The 26,214-nt window shown below is 36.6% G+C and overlaps 1 protein-coding gene across 1 annotated transcript; it reads right to left on the bottom strand.

Moving 5' to 3' along the window:
- Positions 1 to 2,351: 2,351 nt before the first annotated feature.
- On the bottom strand, positions 2,352 to 18,681 carry LOC113074340 (SH2 domain-containing protein 4B-like). Its single transcript, XM_026247164.1, has 9 exons — positions 18,590 to 18,681; positions 16,448 to 16,532; positions 6,591 to 6,814; positions 6,249 to 6,402; positions 4,855 to 4,993; positions 4,453 to 4,762; positions 4,124 to 4,251; positions 2,816 to 3,036; positions 2,352 to 2,730 (listed from the first exon to the last, which is right to left on the bottom strand). Exons 1-9 carry the CDS (start codon positions 18,679 to 18,681, stop codon positions 2,638 to 2,640), a joined length of 1,446 nt encoding a protein of 481 aa, XP_026102949.1. The 3' UTR covers positions 2,352 to 2,637.
- Positions 18,682 to 26,214: the final 7,533 nt, after the last annotated feature.

Raw genomic sequence — 26,214 nt, 5'->3', positions numbered from 1 at the left:
CCAAGGTCTCCCATTTTGTCTTACCATCATTTAGACTTTTATTGCAGACTGCTGTTTTTTCAGAACATCTAATCAAAGTCAAGCTTCACTATTGACAACATGTTGTAATGGTACTTGAGCAATTTGAGAGCAAGCATCACCTTCTTTTTTTGTAACTCCTACAAGAAACTGGGCTCAAATAGAAAACAAATAGATATTTTTCCCAAGCTGTAGTAGCAACACATTTTGTGCTTTACTTAGCAAAGTTACGGCAGAAGGTTGTTGGTTACAGCCCTCATGAACCATCTGATTTTTGCAATGCACTTTTATAACTTTGGCCACATGCCCTGTAATTGTTATAACTGCAGAAGATTTTATTGTATTGTTTTTCTTATATTATTATGCTGGATTTGAATTGGCATATAATTTTTTATCTACTTTGACATGTTTGGGTAAAGCAGGTGCTGTGAAGATCAGTTTAAGGTCAGTTTAATGCATGTCAGCATCATGTTTCATTGGCTGGCATTTGACAGGAAGCCTTTGTGTCCAGGCTAATGACTTTGTTACTTTTTTTATGATTGTTATCAGCTGCCTGGTATATCAATAAGCATCTCATTTTCCATTCCCCAACAGTCTTATCAATCACTGATCACAAGCAACTGAGTCAGCTTTTCTTGACTGGAAATATGTAACCCTGGACCACAAAACCAGTCATAAGTCACTGGGGTATATTTTTAGCAATAACCAAAAAAAACAAAAAAAAAAAACATTGTATGGGTCAAAATTATCTATATTTCTTTTATGCCAAAAACCATTAGGATATTAAGTAAAGATCATGTTCCATGAAGATATTTTGTAAATTTCCTACTGTTTATATATCAAAACTTAAGTTTATGAAGTTTATTAGTATTTAGATTTTTTTGCACCCTCAGATTCCAGATTTTCAAATAGTTGTATCTCCTATATATCCTATATATCCTATATATATATATATATATATATATATATATATATATATATATATATATATATATCCTAATGAACCATACCTCAATGGAAAGCTTATTTATTCAGGTTTCAGATGGTGTATAAATCTCAATTTTGTAAAATTGACACTTAAGACTGGTTTTGTGGTCCAGGGTCACATTTCTTGAATATGGAATGTTCTTGTGGCTAAGTTGTAGAGCATTGCGTTAGCCGTATAAAAGGTCATGGGTTCAATTCCAAGGGAACACACATACTGATAAAAAAAAAAAAAAAAAATGTTTATAGCCTGAATGCTTTGGATAAAAGCGTCTGCTAAATGCATATATGAAAATATGGGTAAACTGAAACTGCCTTTCCCATAATTTTTTTTCTGTCATCTTTCATAACAGTTTCTCTGTCACCCTGCACCTCTACTCCACTCTACACTGTGTTTATCAGGGCTTTGTCGCTGCTGCTAGCTGAAAGCTCCTTCCTCTTGAACAATGTGCAGATTTGCAAGGTCAGCCATGCACTTCACAGAAACCCGATACCCCTTTACGCCTCTGTGTGAGTGTACGGGAAGTCACAGGGGGTAACTGTTTGTGCTCAGTGACATGGGACATGCTGAATCATAGAGGGACACTTGCGTAGGCTGGAAAATTACGGGGGTGAGGTGGTCACACTACACTTGAATATGCACAGACATTTATTTTTTAGTTGCAACTTGCATACCAATGTATCCATTTGATTAACTTATATTTTTGCCCGACAGAAGACCTGCCTACCTGAAAAAAAAAAAAAAAAAAGTTGCTTAAAGGCATAGCTCACCCAAAAATGAGCATTAATTCACTTTCAGGCCATACAAGATGTGGATGAGTTTGTTATTTTTATTTTTTATTTTTTTAATTGCCACAGATTTGGAGAAATTTAGCATTGCATCACTTGCTCACTAATGAATCTGAGACAGTGAATGGGTGGAATCAGAATGATAATCTAAACAGCTGATAAAAACATCACAATAATCTTGTGAAGTGAAAAGCTGCATGTTTATAATAAATCCATTAAGGTGTTTTTAACATAAAACTGATGTTATCTAAAATACCATTCTTCTATCCATAATATTGCTTTCTCCATTAAAAAAAAAGTCATTTTGTATGAATCAGGAGTGAAATATGCACAGGTCAAGCACCATTTACAAGCGAAAACAGTCCAAAAATTTTGATGTGAGAGGACAACGGGATGGACTAAGGGGCTTTGTCCATAATTAGGGATTAAGGATACACAGCTTTTCACTTCACAAAGCATTAAATGATTGTTTTTATTAGCTTTTTGGACTCTCATTCTGACATTCTGATGTGGCTGATCCGAGATGAGCTGGAACAAATAAGTACAAGACTTGTAGTGCATATTTTAAAATCATAATTTATTATTGATTTAAAACAAAAGGGTTAGGGTGGTACATCATTTCCCTTTGCCTATATTCTCCCGTTGGAGTCTAAATTAATTCTGCATGATTAAAGTGTAATGTGACCGCATCATTTTTTTATCACCCACATTTTAAACCTGCTAAGCAAATTTACATTTCACAGAAGAAGCTTGGCAGACTACAAATAAAAGCTGTGCCGTGCTGTTGAAAGGATGTGAAGGCAAGAGATATGGTAGCCAAATTGAATTTCACAACAAGGGAAACCATCACTCAAAAAGCCCTCCATAATCAGCTGTTGAGCTTCTCTGCTTGCAGGGGTGCTGGAGTAGTTCTCCAGAAGACGTGGTGATCACTTCCTCCTTCAGGAAAAGCAGACCCCATAAGCATGTTTGTCAGTCACCCTACGACAATTGTACAATTTGATAAACACAAGTTCCAGCTTACCTTATGGAAGTCAATGAGGTCAGCTAAGGTGGCGTGACGGTTCTGGTCTACACCTAGGAAGCTGTAAAAATCACCCGATGCGTCAATGAGGAAGTGCTTAAAGCCTGAGGTGGTGCGGTAGGACAGCGTGTAGCCCCAGATCCGTTCGCTCACTCTGACCAAGAAACAGCCATCTGCCGCATTCACTAGCAAAGCCTCTGAATCCTGCCGTGATATTATTCCTGCAGAGGCAGGAGACGGGTGACAGTGAGAAAGACAGATGGAGAGCCGGAGAAGGGATGAGGCAGAGTGATAGACGGGACGAGGGAGATATGGAGAGAGATTGAGTGAGAGTGCAGGTGTTGTGCTCTGATCTTAGAGCGAAGCTGGCAGCACTCTTGTGTTTCCTGGTCGAATAGCATCACTCAAATAGTCGTTAATCTTATCATTTTCCAATCAGAGGCCACACACTGGGGCTCCAATAATCCTGGCACAAGTGCTGAATTATTGAGTTTTTCTGTCTGCCTGCTTTTTCCCCTTTCGGTCTCTTTCATTATAATTTTTTCGATTTAATCAATGTCTTTCCTTCATTGCAACCAATAAACTACTGCTCGTTTCCACTAAACTTCGGAGTCTATTTCTAAAAAATACATCAGAGGCTGTTTTATGCGACTCCTGTCAACATTGCCCCACTGCTCTGAACTCTTTGACGTGCAGCGTCAGCAGTATCCTAGTGCGGTCAAACGTTGTAATGTTACTTGAAGTTCAAACTATTTCAAATCCAACTTCAGCTGACCCTGTTTCCCACTGACCTTTTGAAGCGCAGTCAGTGGTTAACAGACAGTTTTCATGATGTGTCTGCGATCTTTTATAGTCTTTTTCAACCTTTTTTTTTTTTTTTTTTGCTTTCCACCTATGCTTGTAATTTTTCATTCAAGATTTGGCCTCTTTCATCTATTATTTAAAAAAAGAAATCAATTTAATGTGTCCTTGTGGAATAATTCATTTCTGTTTTAAAAAAAAGTCTTTAAAAGAATTACTGACCCCAAACTTTAATTTTTCATACTTCTTGCTGTTATGAAATGTTTATTTGATAATAATTTTTCAGAAATTGTCAGTATTTCTGTGTTCCGTCATTTTACTCAGCAATATGTCAAATGTGATGCATCCTTTCCTTTGATAGTTTATTGTGTTCGTTTTAATGTTAGTTTGCAAAATCATCCTTCCATGACACTGTCTACTTCTTGTGTGGAGGTCAGAGCATGCTGCTTTTATTAAAGCCTGATGTGAGCTGTGAAAAAGCCTTAGGAAAGTTCTAGCTGTCTTTACCGTGGAACCAGGGTGCGATGGTGTTGCTACTTCGCTCATATCCAGCTCGTCTTGGTCTCTGCTCCTCTTTAAACCAGCGGATAATGGACTCACGAGAGTTCGGTCTGGGTGGATGAATCCAAACTGGGCTGAAAGGCAATGGAAGACAGTATTGTGATAGTCAGCATGCAAATCTATCATTATTTCTTTTCACTTTATTCTGCCATTGAAGACCAGAGTATGTAATTTACTTAGATAACTTATTGTTCCATAAAACAATATCACACTCGCAAAAATATAAATGGGTTATGGTCGAGATAATTTATTATTGATTTGATTATTGATTTTACCATTCTGTGAGTGACTGTGTGACTGGACTATTGTAACGTTGGTGTTGTCTGTGCCTGTAATGGCTTGAGGGAAGTTGACCCGAGCTTGCTGCAGGTGAATGGGTGGCCTCAGCTGGAGGGGTCAGATATTCAGTGACCTCGCCGTGCTGTCGGATGTGACCAGATCTGTTCAGGTGTATCTTATGAAACAGGCCACTAAGTCCAGCCACCAGGCCCTTCTGGATGTCCCGCAGAGACTGGCGCTTATATTCATCTCTAGCCCGTCGTGCCTTGCACTTTATCTCCTCATCCGCCGTCTTGGAGCGTTGCACTATAATCAGTGGAATTTGAAAAGAAATGAGCTACTTTGTTTTAGAACAGCCAAACTACCCATTTTCTTTTCCGTTCTGTTTGTTCCCTCACATTGTTCCTGCCATTCTTTGTCATCTCTCTCGCTCCTCTTTTCCTCCTGCTTCAGAGAGATGTACAGCTCCTTTGCTCTTCTCTCCTCCGTTTGGTGGATTTCTTCTTCGCCTCGCTGTCTCTCTTCCTCCTCACATTTCTGTGAATAAAGGAGAAAGCATCAGCCCTTGCTAACACAAAGGCACAGAAGTTTCACCCCAGCTTGCTTTAGTTTTTTCATTTTTGGTGTCATTAAGCTGCATGCGAATATAAATGATTAATTTGTTGGACAATGTCATTAACCCAAACATCAGTGCTTTCAACCCTATTATAGATCAGGCGTTCCAATGTTGGCCTTGGGTCTCAGAGATCACTATCTACATTCTGAGAGGTCGCCATCTTTTAAATAATTCATTCTCAGAAAATGGAAAACTTAGTAATTAAGCTTAATTAACCTCAAACTCTATTATGAGACTATGACTAAAGACCTGGTTGAAGAATAAATGCAAGGACCCTTAAATATTAGGTCTTTTGCCACAACTGAGCTGTTGAAATCACAATGGTTATGCTAATTTTTGGGGGTTGTAGATTTATTATACAGGGTGCTTCAATAGTAGTTACAATTAGTAGCAGTCACCCATGAAAAAAAATAGATTAGTGATTCTTATGTGTACATGTTAATCTAGACCAACCAGTGTTATTTTAGAAGAATTGAGATACTGTTATTCTTTTTATTAATTTACAAATTAGTTTTGATTTTTATTTATCTGTTTTAATTTTAGATGCAATTTTAGTAATTGTAGTTTTTATTATTATTATTATTTAATATATAGTTATTATTAAATAATAATAATAATAATAATAATAATAATATGTATTTGTTTATATACTTTTTATATATTTTTATTTAAGTTTAGGTTTTAGATATTTTAGTAAATAAAGTTAAACTAAAAAAAAACAAGAATTATTGTTTGGCAACTAGCTGAAATAAAATAAGTTCAAGCTTTTTTATATTTGATTTTATTATATATTTTTTCAGTTAACGTTTATTTTATTTCTAGTACAAATTTGCTGTATTGATTTAGTTATAGTGTATGTACTCTATTTTTTGTTGTTGTTGTTTTACTTGTGCTGCACTGGCCAGATGTCTCATAATTAGAAATGTTTTTAGAAATGTGAGTTATACAAAATAATTTTTCATCATTTTTCAAAAGCACTATTCATGTCTTTATTTGTAAAACTTTTTAATGAGGACAAGTGTACTTCAAAATCCACTTGGCTTTATTATCTGAGTGGACAGATGGCATGATGCTGTATTTGATGTTTTGTTTAGAACTGTGTCACCCTTTCAAAAGATGCATACAGTATTCTGTGTTTTTGTCATTTACTCAAAGGAACACTCCAGCCAATCCCACCTTCAGTTCCTCTCTAATGCGATCTTCCTCTGCTTCCTGCTTGGCTGCCTTTCTGTCATCTGTCTCCTCCTTCCATTTTTCTGCCATGAATCGAGCCTTTTCCTTCGCCATGGCATCTCGAAACTTCTTTTCAATCTCTGCCTCCTTCACACGCCTCAGGAAATTCAGCAGGGGATGAGTTATGCACTTTCCATCTCCCTACACTTCTATCATTATTACCCTGACACCCCCCTCCTCTCAGCCCCCTCTCTCAATTTTTAGCTCAATCACATCTGTCAATCTTCACCCACCCCTAGTGTCCCATTGCTCCCATCCCTTCATCCTGTCCCATGGTTCTCTCACCGGAGTTCCTGCGTCTCTTGCTGGGCCTGCTTCCTTGCTCTCTCCTCCATCAGTTCTTCCACAATGTCTTCAAAGAGCTTGTCCCCCGGGGCCTCCCCCATTGCCCATACCCAAACCTCTCCATCTGAGCCCAGAAGCCACTGAATGCCTCTGCGGTCACCTGGGAAGAGACAGCAAACAACAAATATGAAAAAACAAAACAAAACAAAAAACGATTTCTTCCACTTTCAAGACCCATCAGACCGTGTTCAGGTAAGATGAAGACAAAATAACACAGACAGCGCGACAAAACTGGAAGAGATTATCCTACTGGGATCCTTTGCACTGCAGTAACATGACAACTGAATAAGATAGTGTAAGAACTTTTGAAAACAAGGTAACCGTAACTGTCAGCACACACAATCAGTGATGCAGGAAGATTGCACTTGCAATATAATGTAAACCTAAATGATATAAACCTTCAGCATATGAGCCGGCCCTATGCAGCAACATTGGTTTTGTGGAGTTTTAAAGCAATTATTATTTCTGCATTTTAATTTGGTAATGCTAATGGAACAAAATTACACACTTTAACCTCACAACACAATCTATGAAGAAATTGTTTTCTATTTCCATATGATTTAACTACTTAAAAGGGCAAAATAAAATAAACCTGTAAAATGTTTCATACAAATACTTTACAATGATGATCAAAATAAATTACTACTTTTATTCAGCAAGGATGCATTAAACTGGTCTAAAGTGACTGAAACAAAATATGTCTGTTTCAAATAAATGCTGTTCTTTTGAACTTTCTATTCATCAAAGAATACTGAAAAAATGCATCACAAAAATATTAAACAGCACAAATGTTTTTAGAATTGCTAAAAATACTAAATTATTCTTGAGCACCAAATCAGCGTATTAAAATAATTTCTGAAAGGATCGTGTGACACTGAAGAGTAATGGCTGATGAAAATTCAGCTTTGCCATCACACGATAAATTGCATTTGATAAAATAGTAAAATATAAAACAGTATTACTTTTAGTAGTACTAATATTTTGTAATAAACTGTAATTTTGATCAAATAAATGCAGCTTTGGTGGACTGACCCCAAACTTTTGAATGGTAGTGCAAAATAATTACAGTAATGGACATAACATTACAGGAAAACATTTATGTGTAATCATGCATTGCGTAATAAATTCAAAGTTTGGTTTGAAAAGTGTGCTTGAGTTATCTTTCTTTAATAAATACCACTTGGTTTGGTAAGTTGTTATTTAATGCAAAGACATTCATACATTTTTATAAGTGACTTAAATGTCAAAATACTTCCTATAACCACTTTAATAAAAACATTCATGTGTCATTTGTATAACTCATCAAATAAAGGTACAAAATGAACCTTGGACTCACTCTTTTTTTTCAAAGCATGGCTGGGGTCTCTTCTCTCCCTCTCGTTCCAGCGCCTCACCTGCTCCTCCCGAATTTTATAGAAGAGGATCTGTTTCTGTTCTTCGTGGAGTTCAGACAACAGCTGAGGTTCTATATACATATCCTGAAGAATCTGCTGCATCATCCTGACAGCCTGCCAGGTATATGTCTATCTCGACTTCTTTGACCTTTGTCTGTAGTCACCGCAGATTGCAAGTGTGTCTGTCTCTCAGGATCAATCTTCACTGGCTGAGAAAGGCCCAAGGTGTGTCCAGTGTAATGCACAACTGATGTGAAGCTCTTTAAGAGAGTGTGATATAACTGGGAGCCCTCTCCTTCCTTTCACCCTCTATTTTACATACCTCTCTGTTCAACAAGTGCTGATCATAACTGCAACCCTTCCTTTGATCTTGATCCAGGTAGGGTCTCTTTCTCTCCGCTTCTCGTATGCTGCAATGGTGTTTTGTTCTTGCGTTTAGATCCTTTATGGGGTTTCATTTCACCCTTTCCCCTCTCTATCTGTCTCCTGCAGTGACCCTACAGACCAGGTGTGTCTGACACTGCTACCTGCAGCTCGAAATGTGACAGCTCGAAAAAAGAAAAAAAAAAAATGTTCAGCTCCTTTGCAGGTTAAAATGTCTATTTATATCATTTTTGATGAACTGACTTGTATAGTTTTCTCTAGGCTTCACCTGTATGTCAACAATTAGCCTAATATGTCAGATTAACAAACAATATGCAAGCAATTACTCAGTGAGGTCAAATTTTGAAACAGACATACTATTGCGAAATAAGAATTGATATTTAATTATTGATGCAATGTGAATATTTGAGATGAGTTTGTATATACAGTATGTACAGTACAGATCAAAAGTTTGGACACACCTTCTCATTTAAAGAGTTTTCTGTATTTTCATGACTATGAAAATTGTAGATTCACACTGAAGGCATCAAAACTATGAATTAACACATGTGGAATTATATATGGAATTATATACATAACAAAACAAGTGTGAAACAACTGAAAATATGTCATATTTTAGGTTCCTCAAAGTAGCCACCTTTTGCTTTGATTACTGCTTTGCACACTCTTGGCTTTCTCTTGATGAGCTTCAAGAGGTAGTCACCTGAAATGGTCTTCCAACAGTCTTGAAGGAGTTCCCTGAGAGATGCTTAGCACTTGTTGAACCTTTTGCCTTCTGTCTGCGGTTCAGCTCAGCTCACCCCTAAATCTCCTCGATTGGGTTCAGGTCCGGTGACTGTGGAGGCCAGGTCATCTGGCGCAGCACCCCATCACTCTCCTTCTTGGTCAAATAGCCCTTGATGCCTTCAGTGTGACTCTACAATTTCCATAGTCATGAAAATATAGTAATTTTACTCTTTGAATGAGAAGGTGTGTCCAAACTTTTGGTCTATACTGTATGTGTGTGTGTGAGTGTGGGCATGCTATCTGATATGTCGCTTTCTCCCTCTCTTTTTATTATGGTGTAATCTTACATCTGCGACTCATATTACCATAGTTCTGCACTAGCAAATGGTGTTAACCCACCTACACCCCTCTTTTTAACCCTGGACACAAAGTAGTCCTTGAGAAGAAAATAATGGCCTTAAAGGGACTTTGGTTTGCTGTATAATTATTGGTTTGAAGTATGAGGTCTCATTTTCTAGTTGTCATCCTAATTGACAATCTTATTATTTTTGTACCAGATAAATACTGCTCTGATTGCGTCTGATCATTATGTCTTTTGATTGTTATATATTTAAAAAGATATTGCCCCCGTCAGTGTGCGAGAGCAGAAATCTCCCAAGTGGTGGATCTTTGTGAAATACACTGAATAAAATTTATGTAGAAACTCCGAAACTAGTAAATTTCACAAACAATTACAAATCCGCAAGTAATGCATTGGATTAAATATGAAATTTGTAAATAGTATTTTCCTGTTAAATGTACTGTAGTGAACTTGAAAAGATACATTTAAACAAAATATAAATAAAAACCTAGAATACCTCCAAAGTCGAAGAAACACAGTGTTTGGGGTAATGTAATCAGTGATCAGATTACTTTTTTCAAGTAACTATTAAGTAATGCAATACTTTTTAATAATAAAAAATAAAAAATAAAATATTGGATCTACTTTTTCGAATGAGAGTTACTTTGTTTTCCGATTTATTGACTTTCAGCTCTTTTGTCCCCATGGTGAAAGAAATCAGGAAAAGGTGCAGAGACATTGTGTGTGTGTGTAACATGATTGTTACTGTAGTTCTAGACTAAATGTGAACATGCAGTTACTTGTCTCACTTGCACAAAAACACATTCATTATTCCTCAAAATGAATAATACTGCTGACCTTCAGCGATCCAACAAAGTAACGTAATTAGTTACTATTTTAGGGAGTAACGCAATATTGTAATTCATTACGGTAACACTTTAGTATAGAGTCCAATTCACACTGATAACTAGCTGCTTATTAGCATGCCTATTATTAACATATTGGCTGTTTATTAGTGCTTATAAAGTACATATAATGCATGACATCCATAATCCTACCCAATTCCCTAAACTTAACAACTACCTTATAAAATGTAAGTAAGCATCAAATAAGGAGTTAATTGCGGCAAAAGTAATATAATGGTTAGTTAATAGTGTGAATTGGCCCCTAAAATAAAGTGTGAACAAATTACTTTTAAATTTAACATTCCCCAACATTGTAGATCAAACTGAATTCACTAGAATTAACCAAACTTTCTAAAGCCACATAAGAGAAGAGGAGGATTTAAGTTGAACCAGTTCACTAGAATGAATACAAATGTGACATTAATAAATGCTGCTAATTGTGGCCTTTATTCGACCTGCCCCCTTTTTTTTAGCTTGTAACTTTCTACTTCTTCAGAAGTGCAGTTTGTCCTGCAGTTTATTTGCTTGGACAAATAAGAAGTTTGTAGCTTGACATGTTATGTTGTCAAAGCAGATTGCAGCTTCCCAATCACTGGCTCTGTGTATTGTAATTGTCTTTCTGAGATCAGTATTTTCATCTTCATGTCTCTATCACCTCTTGTCCTTTGTTGCCCTTCGGACCTGATTTCTACAAGGGGCTTTATATGCTCTGCATAAAACCCCCTTGACCTCATAATTACTCTTCTTCTCTCTCCTGACTATTATTCTAGTGTCACTTATTCATCCTGGTCACTATTAGCCAAAGGGGAACAGAGAACAAGAGTCAGGAAAACAGAATAAAGAATGAGAAAAAAGAGAGAAAGAGAGAAAATGAACAAACTAATGCATTTAGCCAGTGTCAAACAGAAACGTTTTATGGAAATTGTACATCCAAAAACACTACAGCTGTAATATGTTCTGCTAAAACCTGTCAAAGAGGCTCCCGCATTCATGGGAGAACTCCAACACACATGCTAATTACATCATTGATGTAATAATCATGTCTAACAGTGAGACACGTTATCAAATACAATTAATCAAAAACAAAACCGTGTCATGCCTGTCCAAAGCTCAGTGTTTACACTAATGCAGCTAATTCATGGTGCGCGAATTTGGGCAAAGAGCGAGACCAATTATGTCATTTAGCCTTTCGCACCACACAGCAGCAATCTGCATGTTTTCTTTCCTCAACCCTGTAGACTTGCGACCTGAGAGGGCTTCACATCCATTATGTGGAAAGCGGTGGCTTTTAAAATCTCTTCTGCAGTCAAAGATGTGTGTTGGATGTTTATGTCAGTGTTGCTTAATAAAACAGGAGTACCCTTCATCTTCATCTGATGACCTGTCAAGCCAAATTGGCCCTTATATACAGTAGAGGACTGGGAGGAGACGGTTTCCATGCGAGACCATTAAATAATGATTATTCACTCCATCTGATCGCTGTGCATCTTGCATTCAGATTGATACTTGGTGTTTATTTAATGCGCCACAGCAGCATACGCTGAACTTGTTTGATCTTTACTGTCATGGAGTAGTTTTAATGCAGGCTTGAGCATAAAAAATTGTTACTTCTTAAATTGAAGGATGGAGCAGAGGAGATTGAGATCTGCATTGACAGCTGTCGTCCATTGCTAAGGAAAAAACAACAAAAACTGTGGGATTGTGAGTAGCTGTATCCAGCAATGACCACTAAAGGCCACTGTTTTTCAGTGCGACCACAGTGGGGTAGTGTAACCCATCATCAGTAGTTTGTCAGTGCCCTTGCCTCCCTCTCAAAACATAATTACTACGGCCAGAATTGGTCCAACTGGCCCAAGCCCATATTTTCCTCAGACGGCTCAGGAAATGAAAGTGGAGGAAAATGAGAGACAATGGTGACACAGACAGGCTGACATGTCATGTCAATTTGACCTAAACAGAAAGAGAGAAGACACGAGAGGTAATCCAATGCACATACTGTACGAAGCAGTCATACTGTGCTTGGCTTGATGCCTCTAATTCCGTATTCAGAACTCATTTACACTGCAAAGGTCACACATTCCTCATTTCTACATAATATGATGGAGGAAGTGAGTGTCTGAAACGAAACCTTCTTTTCACAGTGTGTGAACCAGTTTTTTAGCGTCTGAGAAACACCCTGCTGCTTTTCTCTTCGGTACCTCAGAGGACGCGTCCCCTTTCGCCTCCTGCAGGTCATTCTCTTGAGGAAGCCTCTGTCAGAGTCTGTCATCAGTGCCAGCTGTGCCTCAGTGAAACCAGCATATAGACAGGCAGTTTTATTTGCGACTTGTCAAGCTATATTTGGACAAAGGTGAAAAACAATCAATGTAATCAATCTATGTGAAATTAATATTACGTTCATTGATATTAAATAACAATATTTATTTATTTTGAAATCATCTTTTTGTAATGTCTGTTTAACTGATTTGTCACACTAATTGCCTAATGTATTTGAATTGCCTTCATTTAAGCAATTTTCTCTGCAATCATTAATTTATGCAATTAATTAGATTTACTAATCGCCATATGATGCCATTAATTCAATTAAAGTTTTCAGTTGATTGACAGTACCATCTCTGTTGTAACCACAAATTTAACAGGACATCCTGTCTTCTCCAGACCAAAGACGAAGAAACAGACAACAGTCAAAACTGTGACACTGATAAATATTTTTATGTGACTGCTGGGAAGGTTGTGACAGTGCCCTTCACATTTATGATTGTGAGTTGTATTTTATTATTTATTGATTTGCCCGATTTTTATTGTGACCCATGAGATGGAGGAAGAGAAGCCATCTAGAGAAGATAGCTTTTCAACATCACTTGAACACATATGCTTGTTTATTTGTCTATGGATTTTGCTTGTGTTTACCTATGCAAATATATTAATATATATATATATATAAATATTAATCCCAAATACACACAAAAAATAATTTGCTATTATGTTTTAAATGAGAAAAGCATCAAGCAGACATACAAATAGTAGCTTTAGAAAGAAACATCTCATTATTTTTTTTGTTTATGCAATTAAAGTTACTGGCTACCAAAACATCAATAAATACCTTCTTTAATGAACTCTGCAAAAGAACATAGCAGACTAAGTAAAGTAGGTAAGGTTTGAAACAACATGAGGGTGAGTAAATGACAACAACATTTTTGGGTGAACTATCCTTTAATCAATATTATTTTCTTTTTTTATGAAATAAACTAAAACAAAGCTGTTGAGAGACAACTACTTTGCTAAAACTTCCAGCAGTTGGTGGTAAATGTCTTCATGAGTCATTGAGTCATTCATTCATTCGCTTCATTGAAAGAAATGGCTGATTCAATCAGGACTAAAGTAATGGCTCTCTTTATGAATGGGCCTTTGTATTATTGGTTCCCTTTCAGTCGGTCACTCTCAACGTCACGTCGATGACTGACGAAATTGGGATATCACTTCGATAGACCAATCTATTTTTTAATTATTGCATCCAGCTGCCGCTGATCACAGCGTGAGTATAATAAGGCGGCAGGTGCAATGCATATGAGCTTTTCGCTTCGGAGCCGAGCGTTAGTATCGTTCTGCTCAACTGTGTCTGGCCCACTGGATTATGGATGCCATAGCCCTGGCTTATCAGGCACAGGGTGTGCCCTGCCCGTTCAGGTTGCGAGCTCACTCAACTAGAATTGTTGCATCCTCCTGGGCGCTGGCTCGTGGTGCCTCGCTGACAGATATTTGTAGAGCTGCGGGCTGGGTGACCCCTAACACATTTGCTAGGTTCTAAAGCCTTGGTGTAGTGGCACTGAGACACCAAAATGGGTAGGGGCACTGAGAGGCCCCGGTTAGTGTCGGCTTGCTTAAACTGCTCCTTACTGTAGACCCTGTTGAGATCCTCCATCACCCTAGGCAGCTGGACGCAGCAGAACGTCTGGCGACAGGTCTTCATGATGAATTTCTTGAGAACCATGGAATGCTGGGTTCCATATTGAGACCTAAGCGGTACTCATATGTGTATTGTACACGGTATAGCCTTAGAGCCCGTGTTTCCCCGGCAGACTTCTGCCTTTCCAAGAGGGTTTTAATCACCTCAAATTTCTCTGTATACACTTAAATGGATGCTATATGTGTATTTGCTTCCGAAAACTCCTTCGGGATGGATGGGGCTTCCGCAGCATCCCTGTTCCAAGCGTAACGGGTACGTTTTCCCAGTGTTACCCAATCTCACCTAGTGAGGTAGTGGTTTGACAATGGTGAGTGGACCTACTTGTTCCAAGCCCCGGCTTACACTGAAAGGGGCAGCACCCATGGCACTTTGGTAGGGATCCGAATTTCGTTGGTCATCGATGAGACATCGATAGTGACCGATTGAAAGGGAACGTCTCGGTTACGTATGGTAACCCTCGTTCCCTAAAGGACGGAACGGTCCTGTTGCCACGGTTGCTGTACCACAGCTGAACCGCCGGGTCACCTGCTCGGCTCCTCAGCGAAATCTGGTATGCATTGCACCCGCTGCCTTACTATACTTGCGCTGTGATCCGCGGCAGCTGGATCCAATAATTGCATGCCAATGTGCATTGGCTCATTTAGTTTAAACTCGAAGTAGACTGGTCTACTGAAACGATATCCCAATTTCGACGGTCATCAATGTGACGACTCCGTTCCCTCCTTCAGGGAACAAGGGTTACCATACGTAATGAATTCATTCAAAATGCAAATTGATTCCTAATCTAAACACCTCTGTGTTGCTCTGAGATGCTCAACAGATTTGCCGTGGACTTAAAAATAGGTAATATTTTCGTTGGCAAAAGCAGACAATATTGTGTATAAAATATAATACAATATTAACTTACTGAACTGTTGTCAAAAATCTAATTTGCACTCGTGCAATTCAGGACAAAAACAGTGCTCACTGCTTGTGATATCGCTTATTATATGATAGAAATATAAGACAAAACCTAATTACATGATGCACTAATTACGTACAATGTAATTATCACAGTGAACAACAGTAAATATAAAAACATATGTCTTTGTCTGTGCAATTTTTATGGCATAAGTGATAGCGGCAATAATCTACCATTATGATTTCTGCGTTAAATAAATAATAATAATAAATAAACATTATAATGACCAAAACACATATAAAAACTAACCACAATCCTGAGCCTATAGCCTATTAGTAATCTTGTTTTGTACAGTATTATTGTTTTATATGGTAATATGATGTATTCTCTGGTAATAGTCTAATGTATTCATGACATTGTTATTGTAAAAAAAAAAACAATTTATGTGTATTTTAATAAAGTTTAATTAATAGTAATGATCAGCAGTTCATCAAGTTAGTAAATCAGATTTTCAGTAAACAATTTGGAATTATTCTGTAGTGGGCCATTTAAGATTGATGAGTTTGTGACTCAGTTCAGTGAAAAAAAACGGCATCTAGAGTCGTTCATCTGGGAATCGGATGACACTAGCACTGTTATGTGTTTGTGTTGCATGTGATTAGCGCGGATAATGCAATGCAGGCTTCAACTTTCCGAGTATGAATTGAAGTCAATGACGAACTACCAGCGTTCTTTAGATATGCAGCTGAGTTGAAAACATTCATAGTTATAACGCATCAATCAAATTGCTATAGTTTAACTATTTTCGTTGACCTATAACATTCAAACAACTATGTTTTAAGCTGTTAACAAATTTATTTAACGATGTTCAGGAACTGTTAGAACACCATGAAACAAATTTGATTCTGGTGTTAATATTTTAAATGGAGCAGTTCTCAATTCCCAGTCCTACTCAGTCAAGTCTGCAGTTCCTTTCACTCATTTGTCACAGACCAGCTCTGACAGTGTTCACTGGGTGAATACAGGAGCTCCCAGACTGAAAAAGCAAAAACTGAGAAGAATCAGTTGAGATGAAACAGTGTTTATGAACAAAGGCTCTAAGATGTGACAAACTCTTGCTCTTCTTCTGTCATTCACACAAGAGTGTTTTCTTAACCCGCTTTTTAATTTGTGGTCTTACCTTTTGGTGGGCTTCTGCGGTCTGGCTCCTATGGATGACCCTGTGTCCTTCTGCCAGTCTCTTCTTAACTGTGGTGACACTGACACTGAGATGGAGTGACAAACACACTATCTGGGTTTGTGACTGTGTGTATGTCTGTTAATGTCTGACAGTGCAAATACAACCCTTGCATTGACCTCTCCTGGGATGTTTTCAGCGGATACACACTCCAACCTACACTGCTGAATAGGCGAACAGGTTTCATCAGAGTGGACAGGCCAGGGAGCCTTTTACTGCTGTCACTCAATCACCATTCCTTTCCTCCATCCCTCACAAACAAGCTCTCAATTTCCAAACCTTTGACTTATGGAGAGAGAAAGAGAGAGTATATGTGAGCAAAGATCAAAGCTTTGATATTGTGTTGTTTTGTTTTGTAGACTGAATGTATTTTAATGCAATGCTGATGCTGTTTGGGCTGCTTTTCACACATCTTCATCTGCATGCATCCATGCTTTAATAGGGCTAATTTTCAGTCCTGTCCTAAGGCCCATAAAAAAACTAATAAAACATGTATGTCTGTTGACTAGATGAATATTGTTGTCTGTTTGTCTGATCCCGAGCTGCACCTTTGTTCTGATATTTTTTAGGCATAAAGAAAAAGTGGAAATACACACATCCAAAAAAGTCTTGCCCAGGTGCAAGATCAAAGGGTAAATCAAATAGCATAAAAAAAGATCTGCACACTGTTATGCTCCCTTTATTCGAAAAAGTATTTCGATATTTGTTAGGGCCATTAATTTAAAATGGTAATTAAGTGCAATTAAGTGAAAAGCTTTGATCTGTATGTAATCTGTTAAGCAGCAGCACAACTGTTTTCAACATCTGTCAATAATAAATGTTTCTTGATGCAAAATCAGCATATTAAGATAATTTCTGAAAGATCTTGTGTCACCGAAGACTGAGGTAATGCAGCTTTGCCAACACAGGAATAAATTACATTTGAAAATATATAAACTTTAAAAACTGTCATTTTAATTTGTAATAATATTTCACAGCATTAATATTTTAAATAATCTTACCGACCCCAAACTTTGATTCCTGTTATGATAGTTTACCAACTGCCATTTAAATTTAAAAATTTAATTAAATTAAATAAAAAATAATTGATTTTAATTTAATTTATGCATTTAGCAGACACTTTTATCCAAAGCGACTTAGAGTGCATTCAAGCTATACATTTTTACCTATCAAATTAATAAAATTATTATTATGAAATTATTCAAATGCCAGAAGAATTAGGAATAGCTCATCTGCCACCTAGACAGGAGAGTGAAGCATGAGAAAAACAGTGGCATTTGCAACAGTTTTACTGTAAAGTTGCTTAAATATTTAATGAATGTTAAATGAATAATTGTAAAAATCAAGTTGTTTTTCATCAAAATGGTTCAAAACATTTGAAATGATCAGCAAGCCGGATATAGTTTTACTGACACTTTTGAGTTTTTTATTTTCTGTTAAAGTGTTATACTGCAATGTTATACTGCAATTGTATTGAATTCACCAATGGATGCACATTTATTATTAAAATCTTATTTTGTGTTTCACAGAAGAAAACACAGTCAGATGGGTTTAGAACAACATATGGGTGAAAGGATATGGGTCAAAATTAAAATTTTCAGGTGAACCATGTCCTTAAGAGTGCCCTTTTTTTCAAAGCGTTAAATCCTGTACCAATTAAATTGTGTAATTAGCTTGATTTTTTTTTTTGTAGTAAATATTGATCTCTATGATTAATTTGAGTTATTTTCAGCATGTCATGAAACACATTTTCTTGATCAACACCCCTAGTTTCCTCTCCACCTGTGTGTATGCCTTTGTGCTTTAGGTGACACAACACATTTTACACCTAAGAGTGTTTCCCTAAAAATTTCTAAGAGATCTGTGAGCGTTTCCTTACTCATTCTCTGGTAGACTGCTAATTGAAGCAGATTTAATGTCTGATTTGTTTAAACCTCTCTCTGTCTCAGCACGGTTGTGGGCTTGAACAGGGATGCATTGTTTTGTTTTTGTGTTGACATTAGAATAAATGATGGAAGTGTCTTGATGTGTGCATGAATGAGAGAGAGCGTAGCTGGCTTCTTATTGAAGTGGAAATGGCAGTACCAGACAACTGGATCATCGCCTGAGTGAGTGCATGAGAGTCGCAGACTACACTGAGAGTAATTTGTACGCTCATCGTGGGTCCAGGTTGCCATCTTAGAGTGCTGTCTAGACTGCAGAGAAGATCCAAAGACTTGGGGCCACACAAACTTCCATTCATGACAAATTACTGTTGTATTAAACCTCAGACTACAGCTTGCGCTCTACACACTAGATTCTTAGCATATTTCAAAAAGGTTTGGGAGGGAAAACAAACAGTAAACAAACATGTTACACCTGGGAATTTTTCTTTATTGAAACAAAATTATCACTCATTTTAAACTTTGGGAGATATAGAATTATTCTTTTTATAAAGACTTTATCAGAGCTTGCTTAGTGCATGTTTTTTCATTGAATGAATGGAGCTGGTTGGAAAAACAGCCTTGTGGATATTTATCTAGCTTGCTAGTATTTGTGAAGCATTAGTGGGGGTGGAATCTTCTTTTTGGTATCAGAGGTTACTAATGGTGATTTAGTACTAGCTCTCCATAATAAGTAGCTGCATATAATGCACACTCGAGGACTGATAACATTACTCCACCATTAATACACAACACTGTTTTAGATGACTTTTTAATACATTCCACGTGTATTCATCCTGCATGTACGGATGACCGTGAATGAGTGGGTAGTGATATAATGGTAATTCCTGAAATGCAGTACAGTCAATCTGTTGACTTGAAACTAGTTCACTGCAAAATTAAATACAATTACCCACTTTATGTGACTCCAAACATATGAAAAAAATGGTAAGGCAATTGCAATTTATTTTGCAGTTATGATTCAATTTCTCTCATAATTGTGCATTATTTCCCACAGATAATTAAACCCATGACTTTATATTTCACAGTGTGTCTTTGCATCTTAAAATTGACCATTTATTTCTCGTCATGGTGGTTTTATATTACAATATCAGATTAGATTTTAAAAATTGCAAGTTTATATCTCTCAATGTGACAATATTTCAAAATTGCACATTTTGATTTTATGTTGCAGTTTCAAATTTGTTTTTCAGAATTGCGAGTTTATATCTTGTGACTATTACGCCATTTCAGTTTACTTTCTCCTAATTGTGACTTTATCTTAACATTCGTTTGCTATGATCTGTCAAATTGTGACCACTTCTATTTTGTAATATTAGTTTTTACAATAGCAACATTATTTCTCATAATTGAGGCTTTATATTATTACTATTTTAATTACAATCTGAGTTTTTTTACACTCTTGGCTATCATATAAGCCTATGTGACTTTCTTTCTAGTATATATATAATTATTCTAATTACAATGTATATTCGCATGCACCCTATGTCCGTTAATGCCTAATATATTGGATAAATATGGAATGGAATGACCCTTAAAGCACTGCTCTAACCTGTAAATCTATAACTGTGTATTCCCAACAGTGAATAGGGAATGATGGATTATCTCCAGCGATAGAAACACTGTTTTCAAGGCAAGGGTAGAGCGTGTCCAAATAAAACATTGACTTCCAGGCCATGGAACCTAAACAAACACTTTCACAGTCTGGAGACTAAGAGGTCAACAGATCTACTTTAAGCTGTGGTGACCCTGTGACCCCACAATGGGATATCTTCCAAATGGCTGACTCACACCAAAGTGTTCTTCTTTCCAATTCCCTTCATTGTTTCTTACAGTCTCTTTTTTTCTCAATTCTTTTTTTCCTAAACCTTTGTCTCTCTTTTCCCCAGCCTTTTCCATGTGTCATTATTGTTGTTTTTCTCATTGTCTTTTGCTAGCTTGCTTGTTTAGCAGCATGAGAATAGAAGAGCAACACAGAAACACACAACAGAAGATACATGCAGGCGATATCTGAAACTCAATTAGGCTAATTTGAATACCTCTCCACGTTAATGAGATTTACTGAATACTGGATCAAATGGAAGAAATAAAAGAATGCAGTTAGATTTATCAACATAGACCTATATTTAAAGCACTGTAAATGTTTATCTATAATGGCATCTTAAAAATGTAATTCAACCTCTGTGATTTGAAGTGATTGTATACAACATGAAAGGAATCATAATGTCGAGCGATATCTTTGTCTCTTTATTTCTCTTGTTCCTGCCTGTGTCCGATACACTTGTTCTCCATCACTTCCTTCTGTTCGCTCTTCTTATCTTATCCACAAACACCAAAAATAGCTTACAGAAGTGTATTTATTTGCCAGAGATCATGCAGAGCTTCCTCAACATGCTGTTTTCTCTTTTCTTGTCCTCCTTGCAAAGATCTGCTTTCTCTTCTGCAGAAATGGGTAAATTGGCTGGACCAGTGAACAAGAAAGCTAAGGTTAGTTTGGTTTTTAGGAATCCTCAGGGTACGGGCATATGCAAGGAGCCCAAGATCAAATAAATGTAATTGTGATGATTATTCATTTCATATAAAAGTTTAATGAGGCAGTTTAAAAGATGCAAAGTCCATGTGGATTAGCCAGCCAAAGTAGTGACGCCTCTGGTTGATTTAAAGTTCTTGTGAAACCATATTTAGATGACTTTATATGTCGAGCTGCAGCAGAACGGTCCCTGGCAGACAAGGCTTTGATTTGATATTATGTTTCAGTCCCCAGATTCAAAACTGTGCAATGCATGTACAAACAGAGTCATTTAATGTCAGTTTTGTGCTTTTATATAAATAATTTATTAACAATTAAATAATTAATAATTTAATACTACAAATCTGTATAGATTTTAAAATATAATTAGAATTTTTTAGGCGTCATTTGTATTTGTGAGTGAAGATGTAGAAATATACATAATATAACTCGCCAAATCATGGATTCTTTCCCCAACATAAATATTAACATTATTTCCATTTGAAGTGCTTCGGCAAGTACTCCATCTTTGTTTATTTTCAATTTGAGATTAATCAAATTGTGGCCAGTATTCGCACATCTTGAGTCTTGGCAAATAATCACATCTATTAATTTAGAAATAATTGTGTATTTCTGCGTCTAATTTCCTTGGAAACACCCACTGAGACTCGTTTCTCGTGTTATAGCCTCTCTGCACTCACTTATAGAGCCCCTTCTCTCCTCAGCTCATGATTTCCTGTAATTGTATTTGCAAGAGAAATTAGATACCATCTTTCTAATTAAGCTCATAAGCATAATCTCATTGCTCTTATCAATTCTGCTATACACAAGTTCAAAAAGTACACCAATTTCAGATGGGAGAAGAATCACAAAGCCAGAACCCATAATGCTTATCTTTCATTAGAAAATTTGGATATGTTCATGAGAAATGGAAAATGTGGGGTTACTAAGCTATGTCAGTTTTTATTTTATTTTATTTTATTTTATTATTATTCTTTTCACAATAAAACCAGCTTTATGGAAAATAGTGTCTTAAAGCCCCACCAGTGAGCAAAACTGCTAAAATTGAAAGCTGTTTAGTGTGAATGAGAAAGAAGCCAAAAAAGAAACTCTGCAGGTGGATCTAAACTTTCAGGCAGATTTAAATAAATGTGCATATGCAAAACTAGTATATGTGCAGTAGGCAGTAGTCATGTTTATTAGTTGTAGTATTTGTCAGCTGAAGTAATGCAGGTGGTGGTCAGCGAAGCATCCGTCACTGTCTGGATGTAGTTGGAGCTTGGTGTGGCACAAAGTCGAAAAATCTGTTTGGAATGGAGAGTAACACATGTAACAAATTAGTTGCATCTGTTTCTGCATTCTGTATTGCCAGAGGAAAAACTTACTGTAAACCATTTTTAAATAATTTGTATCTTATGATATTGACGGCCTAATCTTTATGTCACACGACTCACACCACTAACCCTGGTTTGTTGAAAACACTATGAATTTCATTGTGAAAATCCAATTTAATGGGTTGCATATACCATGAAATTAATTTGAATGTTTTAATATTTTATCGATCACATGCTTTTTTCAGTATTCTCACCGGACCCATTTTTAATCAACTCCATGATATGAAGTCATTTCACTGTATTTTATGGACACCTTTTATATATTATGTTCATGTTATACTTAGGTAGACATAGAAGTGTTTTGTATCATTTGCTACTACAATGCATGGTTGTCACTAGCCTCGAACAGTAACAACAAATCTGAAAATTTGCACTTTCTTGTAAACAGCGGCAGTAGATTTATGATCAAGTATATTAAAGTAGTCATGTATGTTTTAATGATGCACCACTGGGATGCAGCTAATCATGGAGAATCATAAGTTCCCTTTTTATGTAATCAGTCTCATTGTCAACTTAATATCACAAACCATTGTCTCACCTGGGAAGAATTCAGAGTCAGTCTATTGTGCACATATATGCCATTCATCTGCTTTATGAAGAGCCCTTTGTGATAAAGTACCTCAAGGAAATGCTGAATGTTAAGGATGTATAGTTTCACTTAACTGCTTAATTAAAGTTGCATTTAATACTTTTGTGCTCATTTAAAAAGTTTTGCAAATTAACAAAGGGATGTTTTTGTGAAGAGTGATCAGAATGGTATACTCGCATCAGATGAAGATTGTGCTTACAGCAGATTGCTATAAAAAAAAAACATTCAATTACAGTATTGTGCCGGTTTCGATTTTAGTTTGAGTAATTTTTTTGTGTTTGTCATATTTATTAGTTTTTAATTTTTAAATATGCCTATAGTTATTAATTTAATTTCAAGTAAATCAACTTAAAGTGCCCATATTATGCCATTTTTAAGGTTCCTAATATCGTTTTGGGAGTCTCCTACAATAGGTTTACATGCATGCAAGGTTAAAGCATGGCCCAGTCTGTTATGATTAGTCTACCCCGTACAGCGCTTGTCAGATACTATAAGCCCATTGCCAATGTTCTGTATTATGAACACTTGATAGAACATCTATTATTTCTCATACTTACAAGTTGTGATTCAGTGGAGCCAGCTGGTCGAAATAAACTGAGTACTGAGCCATCTTTCAAGAGCAAGCGTTTGATGAATCCTGCATTGAATCCCTGAGATTAGAGAAGCAGTCGTCAGTAAAATGACGGGGACATAAAAAAAGATTGGGGTTTTACTGCTGTGGTACAGTGGAAAACAATATTTTAACCACTGATTCTTTGCAGCCTTGTCTTTCGGAAGTGATAATAAAACAAATTCACCGGCACAGCATCGTGATGTTATACACCGTGACATATATCGGTCACGGAAGTGGGATTTGAATTACTGACAAATTATTTAGGCTGCTCAGAGTTGATTCTTTCTTTTGGGAAACAATAACTTTATTGTGCACTTTCGGCTTTACAACTTTGCAGATTGTTTACATTCACATACTACAACTACATTACACACTGCTTTGAAGGCTATATTTGAAATGGCATAATAGGGGCACTTTAAACAAAATAAAAAATGAAGACCGCTCTCTAAAACTCACTAGTATCAGTATAATTTATATAACTTTTACTGAAGAAAATTGATGGTAATGCTAGCCAAAGAACTACTGAATGCACCTACATTTAATATAAAATGATGTCTGGTTTAACATGGGCAGCAATAATCAAATCAATGAAATGGACAATTTATTAAGGCATTTTTCAAGACAAAAATTTAGACCTTTTTAGGATTTCTTTACAGGATATGTGCAAATGACTTCCATTTCACATAGATTGCACTGATTTGCATGTGTGATATTGTTTAAGCAACCCATTTGTAATAGAATGTTTTTTTTTATTTTTTATTATTAAACACGAGAAGTTCTTCACATCCTTTCAAAACCAAAGCTATTTAAAGTAAGGGATCTTTTTATCTACCATATCACTGAATGCATGCATTACTCATTATCTTTTATCTGTTGAATAATGAAAAAGCTAATCATCCATCAGAAATCTTCAGTTTCGGTTTAGGCTGTGAGTTGAATTGTGAAAGTGTTTTCCTTAGCAGTTTCCTTACAAAATTACACATTTTACCAACAAATTGTATTCTGTGCCAGTGCGAACCATCTAGACAGTGTGAATGCTTTAGGCAGTGGCGGCTCCAGACAATTTTGATTGGGGGGGCAATGGGGGGGTCCTGGTCTTTTCAAGGGGGGTCTCATGAAAACCAACAAAAAATACAGTGGACATGGCTAATAACTGCATATTTCTGCTACTAAACAACAAAAACACCTTTGCAATGTAAACAAATGACAGGCTACATTTGTTATTCATATCCTTCACACTGCACTTTCATGTCAGGTATATTATGCATTATTATTGACATTGATATTTTTACATTTATTTCCAGATAGATATTGAGTTTACAGGCTAAAGTGGTCTTGCTTTTGTAGAAAAAATATTTGCATCACATTTAAAATATAATTATATTTTAATTCATTTCTGAATTGTTTTTATTTTTATAATGATAATTCAGAGAATGAGAAATTCTGAATAAGCCTTGCCAGTGTTGTGATAATTATTTTTACGTGTTAAAAATAAATAAGTACTGTAATATAATAAAAGTTTATTCAAATAACATAAAAAAAGACCAGACCCCTCGATGCCTGTGAAACTTTTCTCCCTCAAACAGCACGCTAGTGTTACTTCTACACTACAGGCTACACACAGCAATATAAACAACGTATCTGCATGTTCTCACATCACATCGTTCTTGTAAAATAATAATAATAAGTAAATAAACATCAAAATCACTTCGCTGAGAATGAAACACCACTTACCAGCTGCCACGATGTTGAAAATAATCCTCTAGCAATTAAAAAATGCGCGTGCAGCATGAGGAATCTTCCCGGTTGGATGAGGTCGTTGTCAGGTGTACTGTCATCATGTTGGTCATTTTATTTACGGCTAAACTATTATTAATAAATTGTACTAATATTATGATTGGGCGTGGGCAGGCATTCACAAAAGTTTATGTTATTACAAAAAAAAAAATAAGGAAATTTTGCTTTGACAAAAGGGCACTTAAGGGGCAAAGGAGCAGGTGCTCAAGTGAACCGGTTCTTTCGGACAATTCGATCAAATAAACCAGCTGAAAAAAAATGGTTCACCGGTTCTTTTGCGCTCGATGTAATGCCGTCATTGGCGATGATTGCCCTTCATTCAAGCCTTTGGTTTACCCGCGCTTATAACATTAGTAAAGAATCAGTTCAGAATCAATCACCAAAAGAATCAGTTCGTTTCAGATGCGCTCTGTGTCAGTCTGCTTCGCGCTGAATCACGCATGCGCAGTTATCATCAGCTCATCGGTTCTCGAATCGGACGCGTCCGACAGAAACGGTTCTCGGTTCAGTGTATGAATAAATGTCGAAATAATTATTATTTATTATTGTTCTGCGTAGTTTGAAGAGAAACATTTTTGGATCTTTATCCCGAATATATATATTTTTTGAATCAGGAAGAGGCTGGAGGGTCAAATGGGGGGTCAAGGCATTTTTTGGCAGGGTCTTGAGACCCCCCAAGACCCCCCCTGGCGCCGCCGGTGGCTTTAGGCAAAAAAAAAAAAAAAAAAATGTAACTAGACAAACCAAAGGTGCATTGCTGTGGAAAAAAGTAATTTTCAAGTTATTGCAGCTCCTTCCAGGTGACAGACATATTTCACATCTTTCCACTGCCCTCATTGCGTCTACGTTCTCTGCACTTTGTGTT

The sequence above is a fragment of the Carassius auratus genome, unplaced genomic scaffold (assembly GCF_003368295.1).
Source record: "Carassius auratus strain Wakin unplaced genomic scaffold, ASM336829v1 scaf_tig00014308, whole genome shotgun sequence".
Lineage (NCBI taxonomy): Eukaryota > Metazoa > Chordata > Actinopteri > Cypriniformes > Cyprinidae > Carassius > Carassius auratus.
This window is presented reverse-complemented; position numbering and strand designations above follow the sequence as displayed.

Coding starts and splice junctions, on each gene's coding strand:
- LOC113074340 (XM_026247164.1), bottom strand. CDS start 18,681: ATGGCAACCTGGACCCACGATGAGCGTACAAATTACTCTCAGTGTAGT. Junction 4,763..4,854: donor CAAAGAATGGCAGGAACAAT/GTGAGGGAACAA, acceptor CACTGATTATAG/TGCAACGCTCCAAGACGGCG. Junction 3,037..4,123: donor CATCGCACCCTGGTTCCACG/GTAAAGACAGCT, acceptor CTGCCTCTGCAG/GAATAATATCACGGCAGGAT.